At 42.2% G+C, this 21,382-nt stretch overlaps 2 protein-coding genes across 2 annotated transcripts; one reads left to right on the plus strand and one right to left on the minus strand.

Moving 5' to 3' along the window:
• The first annotated feature begins 1,421 nt into the window (after positions 1-1,421).
• On the plus strand, positions 1,422-7,904 carry LOC131955068 (toll-like receptor 4). The gene is made up of 3 exons (XM_059319019.1): positions 1,422-3,615; positions 6,202-6,365; positions 7,692-7,904. The coding sequence occupies exons 1-3, from the start codon at positions 1,422-1,424 to the stop codon at positions 7,887-7,889; spliced, it is 2,556 nt and encodes an 851-aa protein (XP_059175002.1). The 3' UTR covers positions 7,890-7,904.
• Positions 7,905-12,384: 4,480 nt separating this feature from the next.
• LOC131955069 (metalloreductase STEAP4-like) lies at positions 12,385-17,512 on the minus strand. Its single transcript, XM_059319020.1, has 4 exons — positions 16,907-17,512; positions 14,653-14,804; positions 13,405-13,688; positions 12,385-12,795 (listed from the first exon to the last, which is right to left on the minus strand). The coding sequence occupies exons 1-4, from the start codon at positions 17,488-17,490 to the stop codon at positions 12,385-12,387; spliced, it is 1,431 nt and encodes a 476-aa protein (XP_059175003.1). The 5' UTR covers positions 17,491-17,512.
• Between the last annotated feature and the right edge of the window lie 3,870 nt (positions 17,513-21,382).

A 21,382-nucleotide genomic window follows, 5' to 3' on the forward strand; every position in this document is an offset into this window, starting at 1 on the left:
ATAATAATAAAAGGAATTTGTAGAAAATAATAAATATGTATTCAGTTCATAAGAAACAACGAAGCCTCGCTTCGAAAATTAAAAAAAAAAACAAGAATACCCAAAATTATAAAAAAAATGTTACTAATAATATAATCAAATGAAGTCTATCATTACCAAGTAATCTTTTTTTTTTTTTTTTTTTTTTTTTTTTGCCGTTTAATAAAAATATTCACATTTGGTTTGGAAAATACTAGCTGGCAAGTACAAACACGAGAAGATGGTGACATACATACTAGCCCTATTGGAAACGTCATATCATTGTTTCATAGTGGGCTTTATCTGTAGGTCATTGGCGTGACAATGCCTCTGTGTGTGGTTGAGGGTGTGAGGTGTGTAGGGGATCTGCTAGGTATACAGTTAGTAACATATTGTATTGTTAAGGGCATGGAATTACACCCCTCCCTATGCACTAGTCTCTATGCTGTCGCTATTCTAGAAGGTTTAACATTATTTTTATCAAGGCGGAAGTGTGTCGTGCTTGCGGATTAGCAACAAGCCAAATCATAGATTTCAATGACGATACTTTAACCCCAGGCCTTTCCTTATCTTCAACTTGGCTCTTAAACAAAAATACCAGAGGCTCTTATATAAGAAAATCCGTGTATGGCTAATAGACACAAGCGTACCATGTCAAAAGTTTTTAAAATTTTGTTTGTGTGGTCTGCGTGCGGGTTCCCTAGGCTTGTAAACTTATGCTGAACTGGATTAGGTAGCACGTACTTCAACGTAGTTTTACATCAACGCAAGATGGAGGTTATTTCATTACTTGAAAGCAAATGTAGTAAATGGAGCATCATTTTTTCAACCAACGTTTGAATAACAATAACAGCAATGGTATTGTGTTTCATGAATGCCTAAAAAGTGTGATACTTTCTGACCTAAGTATAAAAAGTCGCTTTGTCCGAGCTAGGTAAATAAAGACTGACTCTGTACAAGACCATATATGTCAGACGCTCATTCTAACATCAGCTAATAATTAAAGTGCTGTCTAAAATTTGTCTCACTCTCTCCATATTTTTACACATAATTTAAACAAAACCGTACAATTGTTTTCACTAAAACTTCTAGCTCACAGTTATTAGACCAATCGCAGTCATGATAACAAAATTCACTATCTCGTGTTTGCTCTTGGTTTTTTTGACCAATGAAGCGGGAGCATACACTTCACGTCCACCGGACATGACGTCTTCAGTTAGTGTTAACGGAAAGTCAGATTCTAAAAATTCCTGGTTGAATGACAAGTCAACCAATACAAAAAATAGCAATATACATCGTATGGCAATCCCATCTAATAACGTTGTATCGGTTAACGATGTCATGAAAAAGACGCCGTCCTGACAAAAATGAAAAGTAATTCCTCACCAAGTCACAAACTAACAATGGACTTAGGTGTCAATAACCAAGTGACCTCTGACCTCAATAACAACAACAAAAGAGAATCTCTTCTCGAGTTGTCAAAAACACAATCATGCAATCCCAGAAGGAATTCAACTTACAGCATATATTCGGGATGTAGGTGCTACAACGAAACAAATTGCTGTGATTGCAGCGGCCTTCGACTAACATCCGTCCCTCAAAACCTACCGCCTAACATAACAAAACTTGACCTGTACAACAACGCTTTAACTGAAATACCTCCTCATTCGTTAAAAAATTACTCACGACTTAGAATATTGCATTTGAATTCAAACAACATTTCAAAGCTGAATGAAAGCTCGTTTTCGGGTCTGGAAAACTTGACGTTTCTCCGACTGGACGATAATTCCCTAGCGATGACCCCTGACACGTTTCCCGTGGGTGTCTTCAAGCCTTTGGTGTCCCTCACGGCCTTGAGGTTGAATAAAAACTTTAACTCGGCGGTAGGAGGGAACAATTTTAGTTACCCAGATTTAGCGCTATCTGACTTGAAAAACTTGAAAGCGCTTTATATAGATGGGCTGACGAATGCGTCGTTTGGAGTGGGATTCAGTAGGATGACGTCACTGGTCAACTTTACCGTAACTGGCTATCTGGATGGATACTGTAATATAATTTGTTTAAGCAACACGACATTTCAGTACCTGGGACACATCAAGGTCCTCAACCTCAGCAACTGCCACCTACGTGGGGGGCACATTGACAAGGATGCCTTCACGCCTTTGGTGAGCCTGGAGATGCTGGACATCCACTACAACGAGGACATTGGAATCAAACACCTGCAGCATATCATGCACGGGCTGAGGAACAACACGAACCTGTGGTGGCTGGACGTTAGCACCATCGAGTGGCGCTACTCCACCGGAACTCAAGTCAATGCCAGTCACGTGACCAACCTCCCCAAGTCCTTGACCACTCTCAAGGTCGCGGGGAACAGCATTGAGAAGATAGACAACGACACGTTCGACCATCTTCCCCCAAACTTAACTCTTCTGGACATCGGAAAAAACCGAATCGTGTTCGGGGTTTTCCTTGAATTTCTCCCAAAACTGACCAAACTCCAGACTTTACTGATCAACGGCGAAGACTACCTCTACGATATTCCAACATCCTACAATAAAGAATCCATCAAACATTTTCATTCCCTCCTCAAGAGGAGAAGCGTTGGAGATGACAACACGTTGGTATTCCACCTCCCACCACAACTGTCCCGGATAGAAATGGTTAACGCGGAGTTGCAGTACCGTCTGTCACGGTTGACGATAGACAGCAACAACTCCCTGACAGACCTTGTGTTGGACAGAAACTTTTTGCCTGAGCTGCAGGGTCCGTTCATCGGCTTCAATCATTTGACCACCCTCAGTATCCACTCGAGCTATGTTAGTTCCCTGGAGTGGACGTTTTTCTCTCATTTGCCGTATTTGGAGCATCTTAACCTCGGCGCAAACATTCTTGGGGATTTTTTTGACACACACCATGATGAGCTAATTTTTTCCAACTCTACACATCTGAAAACTTTAGATCTTTCCTTTAACAACATATACAATTTAAGTCTAGATGCGTTTGTCGGTCTCGAAAATCTTCAAGTTTTAGATTTGTCAAACAATCGTCTCTCTAGCTTTAATGTAAACATCACGTTTATGAATAATTTGAGAGTATTGAACCTTAGCCACACATCAGTGTCTACACTCCCTGCTCTAGTCACCAACCATATTGACTCTCTCATTAAAAAGCACGTGCCGATACAAGTGGAAATGTCCAACTGCCCTATTCTTTGCACGTGTATACAACTGCATTTCCTAACCTGGATGATTAATTCCCCTGCTTTTAAGTCGTTTGATAACTACTACTGCGCACGTAACAACATCTACACAAACTTGACCAACGGCTACAACAAAACCGTGGAGCTGCTGAACAAAGAGTGCGCATCCAACGAGAAGCTCTTCCTGTTTGTTGTTGCCGCCACGCTGCTCGTGCTGTTTGCTCTCGTCGGTCTCATGATCTTCCGCTTCAGGTGGAGCCTGCGGTACCTGTACCACGCGGCGATGCTGAACTTCCATAGACGACACGAGACAAAAGGCAACACATTTTACTATGACGTTTTTATCTCCTACGCCAACCAAGATGAACGTTTCGTCCTGGAGGTTGTCGAGCCTGGTAAGTCTTTAAGAGAAAATAATGATGAAACTTTTGGGGCAATGCCTAGCGCTTTTCTCACAGAACTAGTATTAAATAATTTTAAATTTCATTATGGAATAAGTCAGCGATTGTTTTAAGTAAGTATTACATTTGGTGACTGTTCAGGTTGTTTATATTATCTTTGGTTGGGGTTCTTTTTAAGGAAAAACAAAAGTTAGAATAAGACCGGTGCAACGCCTGGTCGGATCAGCTAATCGTTAAATAAATAAAAGATGTGATGAAGCAGCGCTCGTTATTATATCAATGTCAAACTATTGCCTACTAACAAACAGACAAATACATACACATATATGTGAATATATATATATATATATATATATATATATATATATATATATATATATATATATATATATATATATATATATATATACATACATATATACGTCACGGCCCATTACATATTAATTTATATCAAATGCCAGTGAAGGACCTAGCCGGTACGGCTTGTATATATATATATACATATATATATATATATATATATATATATATATATATATATATATATATATATGTATATTTGTATACATCTGTATATATATGTATATATACACACACACACACACACATATATATATATATATATATATATATATATATATATATATATATATATATATATATATATATATATATATATAGATATATATAGATATATAGATATATATATAGATAGATATACATCTTAGTTTCTTTCTGTGGTTTTTTACTTTCTCGTATATACGAAATGTAGAGAAAGTCTTGTAATCGTGCAAAAAAAAGTTGAGATTTTTGCAAATCTCGACGTTTTACAGCCCCCTTAGTCGGAAAAACATAGTTTTGCAATCTTGTCCGAATGTCTGTGTGTGTGTGTGTGTGTGTTTGTGTGTGTCTGTCTGTGTGTCTGTGTGTGTCTGTGTGTAAACACGATAACTTGAGTAGTAACGTTACCACTAGGTTGATGAAATTTTATATATAAGTATTATATCAAAATCGTAGATCCTTATCAACTTTTGTGCGATTTCCGATAAACGGAACTGGAACTTTTTCTACACTATTTCAGATAAATAAATGAAATTTCACATGTAAGTAAAAGATGTAATTATCTGACTTCTGTCAAATTGTGAGTAATATCCGTTGACCAGAAGTAGTCATTTTCGCTATTTCCAATTTCTCAAAAAACACATAAATTTATAAAGTACTAATAATATTCCGCACTATCATACACATTTTATTTTGCGTTCACTTGGTGTGCAATTCTTTTTTCAACGAGATTCAGTTATATTTTTAAAAGTTTAAGTAATTAAAAATGCATTTAAAAATCATGTCTATATCCCGAGTTGCCATCCCCTGTTGTTTTATATAAGAACTAGTAGCCGTCACTAAACCCGGTTCTACGATTGTAAACATTTAGCGTGAACCACAGCTCACCAGACCATGTGGGGTGGGGGTGGTAGGGGTATGCCTAAAGAGGAAGAGAGGGGGCTGCTAGGCGCGCTTACAGCTTGGTGTTTTCTAAGAATGGCTTTTTTTTTTGTTAATTACGTTTTCGGGTACAGATTAGGCCTATAGGGAAAGTATTGCAATCGTGTTAAATAATTAACATTTTTTTTTAAATTTTCACCGTTTAAATTATCCCTACTTTATCCGTATACAAAATATAAAGGATGCAAAAGTTTGACGAATTTTAGACCTTTTATAACCTTCCGGAGCTGGAAAAACTAGTGTTGCAATCTTGTCCGTCTATGTGTGTGTACGTACATTTGATAACTTGAGTACAATTTTAATTAGAGTGATAAAATTTCATATAAGAGCATGATATCAAATTTTAAGTTTTCTATCAACTTTTGAGCGATTTTCTTTCTCAAGAAGTGATACTTTATTTACTTCCGGTTTCTCAATAATTAATAACCAGTGTACGGTTTAAGTTATGCGCCCGTGCTCCTTTCACCTTTTAAGCGATTTCTGGTAATCGGAAATGTCACTTTATTATATTTTGTGTGAACACGATAACTTGAGTACTGTTTAGTTAGGTAGACAACATGTCATATATCTTTTGAAGATCTTAAATTTAAATATCGAGTAATTTTCCAAAACAGGAAGTAGTAGTTTACTCTATTTTTTAAAAATAATCTTATTGGAAATTAATTAGTCTTCCAATTAAGTCAAATTTCATGTCAGATTGCATTGTCGTCGAATCTTTGCCCACGCGCTGTCTTTGAAACGAATCCGTCGGTTAGGTGGTTGAAATTTCGCTCGCCAGTTTCGATCGATAAGAACGACAGACAGAATCTTGTAAAAACCGGTACAGGAAAAATGCGCTATTGTAAATTATTTCGCATAAAAAAATATGCAAACAGTAGCTTTAGTCGTAAAAATGCAAATCTTATTGCGGATTTGTTGATTTCGGCGTACAATAGTTATATAGATAAATACATTTTTAAAAAAAACACACATTTACCTGTTTATAGATAAATAGAAATTTTAATGACATCGGTTTAGACTAATAATCTAAACACATCAAAAACTAATTACACTAATGAGCCTGTATGTCTCTCACAGAGCTAGTCAAACGAGGGGTCAAAGTTCACATCCACGGGCGCAACTTTGTGGCGGGAAACTTTATCGCCTCCAACATCGTGAGCGCCGTCAGCATGTGCCGTAGGACCTTGGTCATCCTGACCGGGAACTTCTGCAAGAGTCACTGGTGTAAATACGAGGTCCAGGTAGGTCAACAGGTCAACTGAGGGTCAGTGGAGGTCAAAGACTTGACTGAGGGTCAGTGTAGGTCAACAGGTCGACTGAGGGTCAGTGTAGGTCAACAGGTCGACCGAGGGTAAGTGTAGGTCAACAGGTCGACTGAGGGTCAGTGTAGGTCAACAGGTCGACTGAGGGTAAGTGTAGGTCAACAGGTCGACTGAGGGTCAGTCTAGGTCAACAGGTCGACTGAGGGTCAGTGTAGGTCAACAGGTCGACTGAGGGTCAGTGTGGATCAACAGGTCGAAGTGTAGGTCAACAGGTCGACTGAGGGTAAGTGTAGGTCAACAGGTCGACTGAGGGTCAGTCTAGGTCAAAAGGTCGACTGAGGGTCAGTGTAGGTCAACAGGTCGACTGAGGGTCAGTGTGGATCAACAGGTCGAAGTGTAGGTCAACAGGTCGACTGAGGGTCAGTGTAGGTCAACAGGTAGACTGAGGGTCAGTGTAGGTCAACAGGTCGACTGAGGGTCAGTGTAGGTCAACAGGTCGACTGAGGGTCAGTGTAGGTCAACAGGTCGACTGAGGGTCAGTGTTGGTCAACAGGTCGAAGTGTAGGTCAACAGGTCGACTGAGGGTCAGTGTAGGTCAACAGGTCGACTGAGGGTCAGTGTAGGTCAACAGGTTGACTGAGGGTCAGTGTAGGTCAACAGGTCGACTGAGGGTCAGTGTAGGTCAACAGGTCGACTGAGGGTCAGTCTAGGTCAACAGGTCGACTGAGGGTCAGTGTAGGTCAACAGGTCGACTGAGGGTCAGTGTAGGTCAACAGGTCGACTGAGGGTCAGTGTAGGTCAACAGGTCACATAGGCCTCAGAGTGTAAATATTTAATACATGTAATTTATTAGGTCAAATTATCTTATCAAACTTTGTTTTCAACCGCGTACAATTTTATTTTATTGTTTTAAAAAATGCTAACACCAATCACACGTATGTTACTAGATAAAAGAGATTGTGGGTCAAACTGTAACTGCATTATTAACTTTAAAAATCAAACAAAAATATGTTGCAGTATTTAGCATTTTGCTACTTTTAAAAAACAACAACTGTGTTTTCAAGAAGAAAACATTATAAGCAATCTCCTGTGGACGTATTTTGATTACATTAGGACATTAATTTTTGTTTCACGCAGACTGTATTAGTGTGTGTGTGGGGGGGGGGGGGTAAATGTCGAGTAAGCATTTACTGTCCGGAGTCCCAATCTAGACCTTTATCATGAGAGGAAACTTAGAGACTAGAAATGTCTCTTTAAGGCCTAATGAACCCTGACCTCCGCGTAACCTTGACCTTTCTGTTTCAGATGGCTAACATGGAGTCGGTCCACGACGGACGTCCGGTGCTGATATTCCTGGTCAAAGAGAACATGGCGGCCAAGAACCTGGGTGAGCTCATGTCCTTCCTCCGCTGCAACACTTACATCCCCTACCCGCAGGGGGAGCAACTCTCGGAGCGGGAGATGAAGGCCATGTGGGACAAACTGGCGCAGGACCTGCGCTAGCTGTAGGACCTCAGCGAGGACATTCAGATCTAGATCGTCGCGTGGAGCTAATGCGCAGGACATTCAGGTCTAGATCGTCTCATGATATGCAGATAGCCACTAGCAACCATTTATCATGACATGCAGACAGCCATTCTGGCATGTTTCATGCTAAATTTTCACCGGATTTTTATAACCTTTCTCTCTTTTTGCTGCAAGGTATCCATGTTATTAGAAAAAAAAACATCTATAGCCTGATTATCCAGCAACTTATCTGGCACATTTTCCAGAGATTCTTTCGCGGTTGGTTGGTTTTTCATCTGCTTTAGCATCGACAACGCTTTTAAAAGTGGCAGATAAATGGTCTTTTACAGATTGCAAGATTGACTGAAAATTAGAAAATAAAACGATTTTACTTTCTTAAATAAAAGCATTGGTAGCTGAAGCATTTTATTATAACGATTGTCTTAAATGTGTTTTATTTCGTTAAGGTAAAGGGTGGGAGACGGTGAAAATTTTTTACCGCCCCCCCCCCCCCCCGAACGAAATGAAATTTATATAATTTATATAGAAAATATATACTTTTAACAGTGTCCGCCCCCCCCCCCCCGAAGAAAGTTTACCGCCCCCCCCCCCCCGAAAATTTCAAGTGCCCCCCCCCCCGGAGAAAAAATTCTGGAAGAAACACTGTTATCCTACCGGATGTTAATTGTTATGCATACTCAATGAGTCGTAACAAAAACAATTAAAATAGTTGGAGCATAAATCAACCAGCGGTAAGACTGAGTAAGCTGTCAAAATTGTTTGATTCTTTTATTTTAAAGTCTTCTGAATCACGTGACAGCCATTTATCAATCACGTGATTAGGTTTCTACCAATAACAAACACTGGATTTTCCACAAAACAAAAAGCTTAATAACTTGTAGCAACTCCATGAAGTGTACATTTCCCGTTAGCCCGGAAACAGACATTTCAATTAACTGTGGACTTAAGATGATAAGAGTTATAAATTTTAAATTTTAATCTTAGAACTGTCAACAAATATTGTATCTGGCCGGGAGGGGGGAAAGGGGGGGGGGCGTTTAGGAGTGAATTTTGTTCATGGAATGGTTGTCCGACAGATGTTGGAACGTCTGTTGTAGAGTGCGGTGAATGACTAAAAAACAAATGCAGGGGGTTACAAACTTACAATGATGTAGGAAAGATCTTTTTTAAAATGATTATAAATAAAAGAAAGATGACTACACTTGATTATGAAATAGCCGTTGAATCAATACTCATCTAAGCAACACACCACATAAAGTTTTCTACTTCACCAGACATCTACTACTGGCATGTGCTACTACACCTGAAATGTGCTACTATACATTGATATGTGCTAATACATCTGAAATGTGCTACTACACCTGACTGTGCTACTACACCTGGCATATGCTACTACACCTGATGTGTGTTACAAACACGGACATGTGCTACTACACCTGACATGTGCTACTACACATGATATGTACTACTACACATTGATATGTGCTACTACCTCTGAAATGTACTATGTGCTACTACACCTGACATGTGCTACTACACCTGATATGTACTACTACACATTGATATGTGCTACTACCTCTGAAATGTACTATGTGCTACTACACCTGGCATGTGCTACTACACCTGATATGTGCTACTACACCTGATATGTGCTACTACACCTGGCATATGCTACTACACATGTATATGCTACTCAGGCTAGCAGAGATAAATGTCTTAATTTTTTGATGTCTCCCCCCGTTACCCTTACCAACAAGGGAGATAAGAGCAAACGTCCCGGCAAACGATAAGCAATTTACTTCCGCTACAGAACTCGTGCATTGTTTACAGCCGGACCCGATTTGTTACTAAATATAGCAAAAGTCACCAACCCAGTTTTAAAATAAGTTGGGTTGTTTCCGGTAGATCGGTTGATCCGTTGTGTCTATAAGTATGTGTGTGTGTGCATCTAGATCTACGTGTAACTTCGTGTTAGCATTAAAGAATGTCTATGTTTGAGTGTAAAAGCAGTTTGTTCAGACAGGACCAGCCTTTGTTAGTCTAGGTCTGTCTCCACATATGATCATCTCCGTAGGAAGCTGAAAACTTGGATGGGCGAAGGATAGTCAAATTCTTTAAATTCTTTAGCAAATAAAAAATCAATTTCTGATCCCAATGACGTCATTATATGGACCGTGTCCATTGAGCTCAAAGTTTAAAGCCCTAAGGACAGCGCCTGTTCAGAGATTGTAAAGCCGACCCTTGTATGTGGCCCCCACGCTAACATTATTTTTAAATCCTCCAACTATAAACATAGTGTTTACATTCTACGGTCATAGGCCTTAAGTCGCTCATGTGGGGAGGGACAACAAGGATATAATTAGCCTCGTTTTCGTCATGTGACCTACTTTTTTTTTCGTTGTTTACAACAGCTTACAGTGGTAGCGACTAAAGACGTGTATATCAGCACCAGCAGTTAAAAATTTTGTATCATAGTCAAAGAATCGTCCACTTTTATGACAGACGATGCATGAGTCAGTTGAAGTCATCTGATTCTGGATAGTGTGGTCATTGCTCTCTTATTTATAACCACTAGCAGTTAAAGAAAAATAACTTTATACTAACAGTGAAACAAGTTGTTTTCTGACTTTATAGAGAAAAAATGCAAATATACTTTAAATAAACATATGTATTGAAGACTGTTGGCATACATTGACACATTTATTTGCTTCAAGTGGGAATGTGGAACATGCTGGAATGGCTGGATTAGCTTGACGGCCAACCTGCAATGGCTGGATTAGCTTGACGGCCAACCTGGAATGACTGGGTTATCTTGACGGCCAACCTGCAATGACTGGATTATCTTGACGGCCAACCTGGAATGACTGGGTTATCTTGACGGCCAACCTGCAATGACTGGATTAGCTTCACGGCCAATCAGCCATGGCTGGATTAGCTTGACGGCCAACCTGCAATGGCTGGATTATCTTGACGGCCAACCTGCAATGGCTGGATTATCTTGACGGCCAACCTGCAATGACTGGATTAGCTTCACGGCCAACCAACCATGGCTGGATTATCTTGACGGCCAACCTGCAATGGCTGGATTAGCTTGACGGCCAACCTGCAATGGCTGGATTATCTTGACGGCCAACCTGCAATGGCTGATCACTAAATGCCTTGTTTAGACGAACCCTATGGTTCGAGAAATGTAGAGGGACTTTATGGGCCCTTAGGTCTGGTAAACTTTGGCCTTGAATGTTGGCCCAGTTGTCGAACCAGTAGACTAGAACTTGAAATTCGCGAACATGGTGACACTAAAAGACTCGTAAAGCTAAAGAGTTTATTGACTCGAGGCAGTGCTATAAAATTTAAAAGGGCATACATGGACTTTTTTGGACATACACGGACCTTGTCGGACATACACGGACCTTGTCGGACATACACGGACCTTGTCGGACATACACGGACCTTGTCGGACATACACGGACCTTGTCGGACATACACGGACCTTGTCGGACATACACGGACCTTGTCGGACATACACGGACCAGTTCTACCACACCTAAATACATGTCTATCACTGCAAAATACATGTCTACAACACCTAAATACATGTCTACCTCGTCCAAATCAACGACTCCCCAGAAAACATGAACCACGCCCACCTAACGGTTGACAAGCTTCCAGTAAACAGCGGCTCGAGATAAATATTTTGGCCCACCAAATAAACTCAGCCAGTATTGATAAACTTGACATTCAGCGATTCGCTTTGAGCTATTTTTAGAACACAGGAATACCCGTCTTCTCGTGGTTACAGTTGATCACACCCAGACGCTAACTTTCTATAAAACAATCTAGTACTAAATATAATCGCTCTAAGAATTCATTGTTTCTATTTCACAAAAATAAATTTAAAAAAAAATGATGATTAGGCCATTTTTTTTTTTGTTTCACATTTTTCATTTTAATTTTGGTAGTTATAGACGAGACAAACAGTACACCTCCCCCTCCCCCTTTTTTTTCAATTTCAATAAGTCTTGTCAGACAAGAGAGACGGTCTCAGGTCTCCCCGTCTCCCCCCCCCCCCCCCTTAACGATTTCAATAAGTCTTGTCAGACAAGAGACGGTCTCAGGTCTCCCCGTCTCCCCCCCCCCCCCCCACCCTAACGATTTCAATAAGTCTTGTCAGACAAGAGAGACGGTCTCAGGTCTCCCCGCCTCCCCCTTACGCGCGCTTTGATGAACCTTGACCCTTGTCTGCTCGAACGATTCCACGGGGCGGGGGTGGAGGGGAGTCGCCCCCACGCTCCTTGGTAACGTGACCGGAAGCTGGTGGCCATTTTTAACCGGCGTTGGCTGGCAGCAGCTGGACGCCTTGACCTTGACCTCCAGTCCCTGGTCTCCACAGCAGCAGTACTCGCCGTTGGAGTAGTTGCAGCAGTCGGATGCGGCCTGGTCGCTGCTACACGGGCACATCTTTTCCCTGGCCTCAACTTTCTGAAAAACCTGGCCATTTCTCGCAAGCCCCGCCTCCCCGTTCGAAACTCTGGCAAAAGCGGAAGTTCTGACCGTCTCGCTCTCCCAGCCCATCCTGATCTTCTTCAGACGCGGGCGGATCAGCGGCAGACACAGCGTGAACCGCATCAGGAGGACGCAGGCGGGCAGGAGGGTGCTCATGAAGGTGATGGACAGGAGCAGCTCCTTGGGGCTCGTGTGCTCCACCCAGTGGGGAATCCCCATCACCCACGCGTGGGACACGGCTAAAATTAGAGCGAAGTTTTGATTGGATGAAATGCCATTCGACCCAGTTGAGAGTTTCCGCTACGCTCGGTATTGACGTCACAGCAAGTACACACATAAGGGCGTAAGTTAGGATACCCAGGAGACTGGCGATTTCACCCTGTGAGGAAGTAAATAATATACGATATATATACATGTATCTGTCTGTCTGTCTGTCTGTCCGTCTGTCCGCCCGCCCGCCCGCCCTCCTGCCTGCCTGTCTGTCTGTCTGTCTGTCTGTGTCTGTCTGTCTGTCTGTCTGTCTGTCTGTCTGTCTGTCTGTCTGTCTGTCTGTCTGTCTGTCTGTCTGTCTGTCTGTCTGTCTGTCTGTCTGTCTGTCTGTCTGTCTGTCTGTCTGTCTGTCTGTCTGTCTGTCTGTCTGTCTGTCTGTCTGTCTGTCTGTCTGTCTGTCTGTCTGTCTGTCTGTCTGTCTGTCTGTCTGTCTGTCTGTCTGTCTGTCTGTCTGTCTGTCTGTCTGTCTGTCTGTCTGTCTGTCTGTCTGTCTGTCTGTCTGTCTGTCTGTCTGTCTGTCTGTGGCCTAGCGGTAAAGCGCTAGTCTGAGAACCGAAAGTCACGTGTTCGAATCCAGGTTCAAGTCAATAGAACATCTTTGAGCCACCCAGCACTAATGGGTACCTCTCATGTTAGAAAAAGGTAACGCAGCTGGGCGATAGGGCTAACCACGTCACCCTTTCATATGGGTTAGGGTTTAAATACTTATTTAAATTACCTTCCACGTCATCCATGGCTCAACATCCGGCTTGGGCTGCGTCCCATTGTGCACGTGATGCCCGTGCATGTCGTGCTCCGTGCCGTGGAACCACGAGTGGAAGTAGGTGGGGCTCATGAGCAGCACGGAGATGCAGACGTGCAGGCAGACGAGGAAGAAGCAGATGAGGCCCAGCTGTTTGCGCGCCTTGAGCCACGAGTCAAGCCACCAGGGGAACCGGCGGTGTTTGGTTCCGTTCCTCAGTTGGAGAAACCCTGCCAGGCATCCGGGCATGTAGGTCAGGCCTAGGGGAAATAGAGTACAGGCGGATGTGACGTCATGGGAAAAAAAAGGATCGCTGAGATAAAAATCCTTAATATTAGTTCATTTTTCTGACTTTTAAATACGAAATAAATGTACTAATTCCATGTCACAATGGACCATATGTGTGGACAAACTATTCTTTCGACTGATATTGACTCCCCTATTGAATACTGCCTTGGCTGACTCGCCTATTGGAATCTGACTCAAGTGACTCCCTTATCTTAATATTATTGACTCAACTGACTCCCGTATATATTGACTCAACTGATTCCCCTGTATATTTACTCAACTGATTCCTCTATATTTTGACTCAATTGACTCCCGTATATATTGACTCAACTGACTACTCTATCACAATATTTGCGAAAATGTCTCTCTAATCAGAAAATTGACTCAACTGACTCCCCTATGAATACTGACTCCGCCAGTAAACCCTGATGCCTCTATGACTGGTCAAAGCGAACCACAGCTAACACTGTGTTGAAACTATATCACCAAACCCCCACCACCGCCAGTATTCACGTTGATAAAATTACCTGCTAATATTTTAATTACCTACAGTTAATTAAACTACAGCATTAGATAAGGCTGTTGCGTCTAAGATATAATACAAGGTTTCTGGTGCATGTTTGACATCACCGCCGCCATGATGATCGTCACACGGGTTTTATCACCATGGCAACGACCAACCAAAATGTTGGACCATAACAATAAAATTACCATAAGAGTCCCCCCCCCCCCCCATCCACACTCGCTCCCTGGTCACTTCTAAGGCCCCCACCCCAAAAGAAATAGAAAAACTGTTTAAATAGTGTAGAGAATACTATACTTTAACATAATTTAGCAAGTGTTCGTCCCCAGGAAGTTTCAACTGCCCCCCCCCTGATGTCTGAAAGAAACCCTGAAGACGTTGTTGGGTACCACCTAACGGAAATGATGTATTACTTAGAATGGTGACAGCCGTCATAGCCAGCGGCTTATTGGAGACCTTGACGAAGAGCTGCTCCCACGTGTAGGTTTCTGATTGGACGTAGTAGACATAGACCACGTGCAGCCACCACGTGATCATGATCAACACTGTTAGCAGGATCGGGAACCTGGCGAGGGGAACAAGAGGTTAGCGTGATCGTGTGGGGGGAACATGGTGTTAACGTGATCCTGTGCGGGGAACATGGTGTTAGCGTGATCCTGTGGGGAACATGACGTTAGCGTGATTCTGTGGGGGAACATGGTGTTAGCGTGATTCTGTGGGGAACATGGTGATAGCGTGATTCTGTGGGGGAACATGGTGTTAGCGTGATTCTGTGGGGAACATGGTGTTAGCGTGATCCTGTGGGGGGGGGGGAACATGGTGTTAGCGTGATTCTGTGGGAACATGGTTTTAGCGTGATCCTGTGGGGAACAAGACTTTAGCGTGATCCTGTGGGGGGGGGAACAAGACTTTAGCGTGATCCTGTGGGGGGGGGGGGGAAACAAGACTTTAGCGTGATCCTGTGGGGGGGGGGAACAAGACTTTAGCGTGATCCTGTGGGGAACAAGAATTTAGCGTGATCCTGTGGGGAACATGGTGTTAGCGTGATCCTGTGGTGAACATGGTGTGTGTGGGAGAGGGATAAAACATAAACATTATCTTGTGAGTAACCAGGTAACAAGACCGTAACGTGATTTTGTAGGAACTGTACAGTGCCGCTGTTATATGAGGAACATTACAACACTTCAACGTGACCCTAACATTTGGCAAGATCAACCAACCACAAACCAACATTTGGCAAGATCAACCAACCACTAACGTGACCGTAACATTTGGCAAGATCAACCAACCATAAACGTGACCCTACCATTTGGCAAGATCAACAAAGCACAAACGTGACCCTAACATTTGGCAAGATCAACCAACCAAAAACGTGACCCTTGAGAGTGTGCACTTGCTGCTTGTGTAGCCTACATTGTCGATGTAGATCTATCTTTATGTGATCTGGTGACGTAAGTGTGACGTCGTTATGTAGGACAAGGTTGAATAACTCGCGTCTCGTTGTCATGTTAGCTCAAAGTCTGGCAAACATAAAAAACCTCAAAAGGTTACACGCAGTGGTTTACTTTATAATGCCGGTATTTGCTGAGTCGGTCAGATTTTAGAGATTCTTTAGGTCTACAAGACTTCTCTCGTCCTGCTAATGCCAGAGGAACAGAGTTTCTTTCAGGCATCTCTACGCCCCCCCCCCCCACCTGATAAAAAGTCTACCGCCCCCCCCCCGAACGAAATGGAATTTATATAGAAAATATATACTTTTAACAGTGTCCGCCCCCCCCCCCCCCACGAAAATTTCAAGAAACACTGCAGAGGAATTATTGGGAGGGGGGGGGGGGGAGAGAATCGGATGACAACAATCATACAGGTTAGCGTGTTAAAACTACTACAAGTCTAACTGACAAACACACAGACATAGAGATAGATCAGACATTATACCTAAGGGATTTCTTTCCGTCTGAAATCCATGCATACATGTCACGTATGTGTATATATGTATATGTATGTATGTATGTATATCCCCACAGGTTGTGTTAGTGAACGCCTAAATTGGCGTCTGTTCATGTTGATCTTCTATTGCGGTGCAGTTTTAAAATATTTGAACATAGGGGAGGGAGGAGGAATGCAAGTGGTTATATGTTGACACGCTTTACAAAGTATGTCTTCCAAGTTATATTAAAACAACAAGGTACGCCAGGGGTCAAAGGTCGAGGCTACCACTACAGGCACAGAGCATGTTTAGGAACACCGCAACTTTCAGCTGCTGAATTAAATGGTAGTGGGTGGTCTAATCATCTCATCACTCACTAAATGCACCACTCCCAGCTATTGAGCTACTCACCCACCCACCAACACTACCCCACACAGTGCACGTTGTTCTCCCAGACCATCAAAACAACCCCGTCCATTAACTCCACAAATACGGCCACCCCACCCTGCCTATCCCACCCATTCAGCCTACCACACCCACCCATGCATCGGCCGGCCCATTCACCCACCCACCACCCACACATTATATAATCACCCAATCTGCTCATCCACAGCCTCACCAACTACATCAAACCACCCACCCCACAACTCCATCCACAAACCCACCCCACCAACCCGGCCACAACGCCTCAACCACCCATCCACCCCCCCCCCCCCCGCTCACCCCTACCGATTACTTACTGCCACTTCGGGAACAGCCAGTGGACATACATCTCAATGTCCCTTGATGACGTCAGCATCCCGGCGTCAAAAGGCTGGAACCCCATGGACCGAGCAATGTCCTTGACCTTCGAGCGAGCCTTGCAGCTGTTGCTAGCCACAGGGACCAACCTTGAACTTCCATCGAAATCCGCCTCCATGGCATAAGCGGAAATGACGTTGAACGCCTTCACCACCGTCGCTTCCGGTACAAGATTTTGCAACATCTCCGCATTTGACGTCAGGTATCTGTCGCGTCTCGATTTGTTTGAGACATCTATTATTAGCTTTCCGGAAAGGTCCGTTCTAAATTTAGAGATGACCTCTTCAAAGTGAATAGCTCGCACGGCAAATACGATGATGCTGTTTTTGCGCAAAGCCTCTCCCACTGACGTCACAACAGTGTTGACGAAAACTTTATCGTCGGCCCGCAGATTTCGTACTTCCGGTCGGCGACTTCCAAAAGTGACGTCATATCCAGTAATGACCAGCCTTTTACCAATCGAACGACCAAAATCGCCGGTGCCAATGATCGATATACCTTTTTTCAACGATCGACAGTCCATATTGATTTTTTTAGGCTATTTTTTTTTTTTTACAGAAACCTGCAAATAATAGAAATTTTCAATAATATTGTGTACATTTTAAGTAGAATTAATAAACTTTTTTTTTTAATAATTCGGAACTCAAAACTGTTCAACTCTGATCTTGATCTATTTTATTCGGCTGTTAAACTGAATATCTAAATTGGTGATGTTTCTAGAAATCACGAAACATTCGCTGTAAGTTGTAGAGGGAGGCACCACTATAGTAATCCACGAAAAGATTGACTTTGTTTTTATAAATAGTTCTTAACATTTTGTTTTCCCAGAGTAGTGTCGTCAACACAAATATTACATTGATACATAATCAACATAGTTAACATTGTCATTAACATTGTCATTAGATCAGTTGTATTGCACTACATAAACATCAGGTTTACATTTATTCCTTAAAAGCTTGTTGATGTTAACTAGATGCAGATGATCAGACCGTCCAATAGCTGGTTAGGCCGTCCATACGACCGACCGTCCATACAGCTGGTTAGGCCGTCCATACAGCTGGTTAGGCCGTCCATACAGCTGGTTAGGCCGTCCATACACCTGGCCAGACCGTCCATACGACCGACCGTCCAATAGCTGGTTTGGCCGTCCATACGACCGACCGTCCAATAGCTGGTTAGGCCGTCCATACAGCTCATCGGCCGTGTGTCTCTCCCTGCCTAAATAGGATCAAGACTCTGGACCCCGTATGATACACGGCAACCAAACCTCACCCCCCCCCCCCCCCCGTGTGTACTCACCTAGTGAAAAGACTTCAGCCACAGCAGAAACTCAGCATGACGTAATATATTCGGACCTCGAGACCAGTACCACTTAGCTAGACACACAAGTGACGGCCGACGGAATGGACACGGCGATGTCATCAAAACAAGTGACACCAATGACCAGGGGCAACTGGACCATCAGTGTATAAACCACTGGTATCGTGCTCGCCAATCACTGGTATCGTGGTCTCCAAACATTGGTATCGTGGGCTGTAATCACTGGTATCGTAAACACAAACTACGGGTATCGTGATCGCCAACCACTGGTATCGTGGCCACTAATCAATTGTATCGTAGGCCCCAACAACCACTGGTATCGTCACCACCAGTCAGTGACAGCGTGAGTTCAAATGACTGGTATCGTGTTTGACAAACACAGGTATCGTAAGCATCAACCCAATGGTATCGTGGGCGCCTTGCCAAGACGGATCCAGTTACCGCTGTCTTATCAGACGAGTCGTCTGCGAGAATCGTAGACACGTTTGACTTGCCAGGGGCGACTCTGGCAGATGCTCCAGACTCCAAGGTCTGGCTAACTGACCTTAACACTAACCAGGGGCGTAGACAGCCAGTGTCTGAGATAAAAACTTGCTCTCGTGTAAATCCACACAAATAGAACTCGTAAGCTTCCCTATACTTTCTTCTATATAACATGGCACTCAGAGTTTCTTCCAGGCATCTCTTCGCCCCCCCCCCCCCCCCAATGAAGTCTACCGCCCCCTAACGAAATGGAATTTATGTAGAAAATATATAATTTTATCAGTGTCCCCTCCCCCCCCCCCTTGAAAATACCAAGTGCCCCCCTTCCCCCCCCCCCCCACCCCTCCGGAGAAAAAAGTCTGGAAGAAATAATGATAGCACTTCCAGCGGAATAAAGCTACAGAAAGGTGACTTTTTATAAGAATACGTAGATTCGAGCAGTTGTTAGAATATGCTGCTTTATGAGAATATAATATGTGATTTTCAAATTCTGAAGGCTTTTGAGAAGGTGGCTGGAAGTTGTAACACCCCCCCCCCCCTTTTTTTTTCTTGTACGATTGCAATACTTTTCCTTAGAGATGTACCAACATTTGACCACTTTGCTTTCATAAATAGATAATCTGTATTCGAGAAAGGAAAATAGAGGAAGACGATGGTCGTTTTGGGGTGAAAAAATGTAATCAGCTATTAATGTCTTTAAATGTGACACGACGGTATTTAAATAGGGACATTTCTATTTTTGGCTCACTCGAAGAAACACGAAGAAACAAGAGAAGACAACTTGTAAGGGCTATCTCCCCTACGCGAAGTTATCTCCCCTGCGTGTTGTTATCACTCCTGGCTAATTACTCCACTCATGAGCTCAGTATGACTAGACAACGGGAAACAGAAACAAACATTCTAACATTAGCGGTCAAATCCATTTGTTACTATGATATATATATATATATATATATATATATATATATATATATATATATATATATGTTACGGTCAAAGCCCGAAGACTTTGGCCGTCTTATATATATATGACTGCACTCGATGCGGTCCATAATTGAAATCTCACGATTTCGACATTGCAAATTTTTTACGCCCAATTATTTTTTATCGTACAGGTAGGCAATTTTTCCGAAAGCGAGTAAAAGAAAAAGAGTTGGCTTTATATGCCTAGGCCTACTTGAATAAATAACGTTAGTCTACTTTTCGGACAAGTAAAAGGAAAAAGCTGGGGTTGGTTTTGATAGTTTCCAAGTCTGAAATTACTTTAGGGATACAGTACTAGACTCTTATATTCAGTTTTTTCTCTGCATTACAAAAGTTTAACATATCATTTAATTAGCTAAAGTATTAGCCTAGTTAGCAGAGGAGGAAAGATGAAAAAGATGAAAGTTAACAAAGGAGGAAAGATGAAAATTAACAGAAGGAGGAAAGATGAAAGTTAACAAAGGAGGAAAGATGAAAGTTAACAACGGAGGAGATATGAAAGTTAACAGAAGAGGAAAGATGAAAGTTAGCAGGAGGAAAGATGAAAGTTAACAGAAGGAGGAAAGATGAAAGTTAACAAAGGAGGAAAGATGAAAGTTAACAGAGGAGGAAAGATGAAAATTAGCAGGAGGAAAGATGAACAACCTGAATTTAGAGGGAAGACAAAACTAAAAACGTGACGCCAATTCTCGGGTACAACAAACCCTAATCAAATATTTAAAGCGGCTGTCGTCGTTTCGGTGTCCAAAAAGGTCGTGACAGAGTGGGGTGTCCGCCCCAAGGTATTGATATCAACACAGCGAGGCGTGGTTACACATTCCATTTCAGATGTTATTTGACCCAGTTCATTATAAGCACAAGGTTTGTGTACTCATACAACTCCTGGGTCCACAGAAGTCTTGCTGTCTTGCTGTCTTGCTGTCATCATGCTGTCTTGATGTCTTGCTGCACGTCACTTAAGTTCTAGTTTCGTTAACACATCCCATTGACGACATAAGTATGCCATAACATAAGGAATCATGTTTAACACACACACACACACAAATATGTATATATATATGTATATATGTATATATATATATATATATATATATATATATATATATATATATAACACACACACATATATATATATATATATGTATATATATATATATATATATATATATATATATATATATATATATATATATATATATATATATATATATATATATATATATATATATAAAATTATCACAAACATGATTTAGAATTATTTGTCTACTGCTGGCATATTTGCATGTAGCAGCAATACCTAGACCAATACCCACGCTGGAGCGTTTTTATCTGTACTGTTAGCAGCAGTTAGCAGCCTTTTTACTACCAGCTGTGTACGACACCCGCCCCACCCCTACGCTACTGTAATCGTTCAACTAAATATTGACGATTATATTATGGCTTTGTTTTTAAATATGCAGACAAAACCAGGATTGAGGTTTAAAATAAACGATGTCTTAATATCGTTGTTTTCACGGTTGGGAAATAAACTTAGCTTCCCTCCCTCTCTCTCTCACGCGTTCTCAGACTTTCTCACAACTCATGATAAAAAAAAAACCGATGGGAAGCGATGTGCGGTTCGTCTGCCG

This window comes from Physella acuta, unplaced genomic scaffold (genome assembly GCF_028476545.2).
Source record: "Physella acuta isolate Inbredline_101_S28 unplaced genomic scaffold, ASM2847654v3 ptg001052l, whole genome shotgun sequence".
NCBI lineage: Eukaryota > Metazoa > Mollusca > Gastropoda > Physidae > Physella > Physella acuta.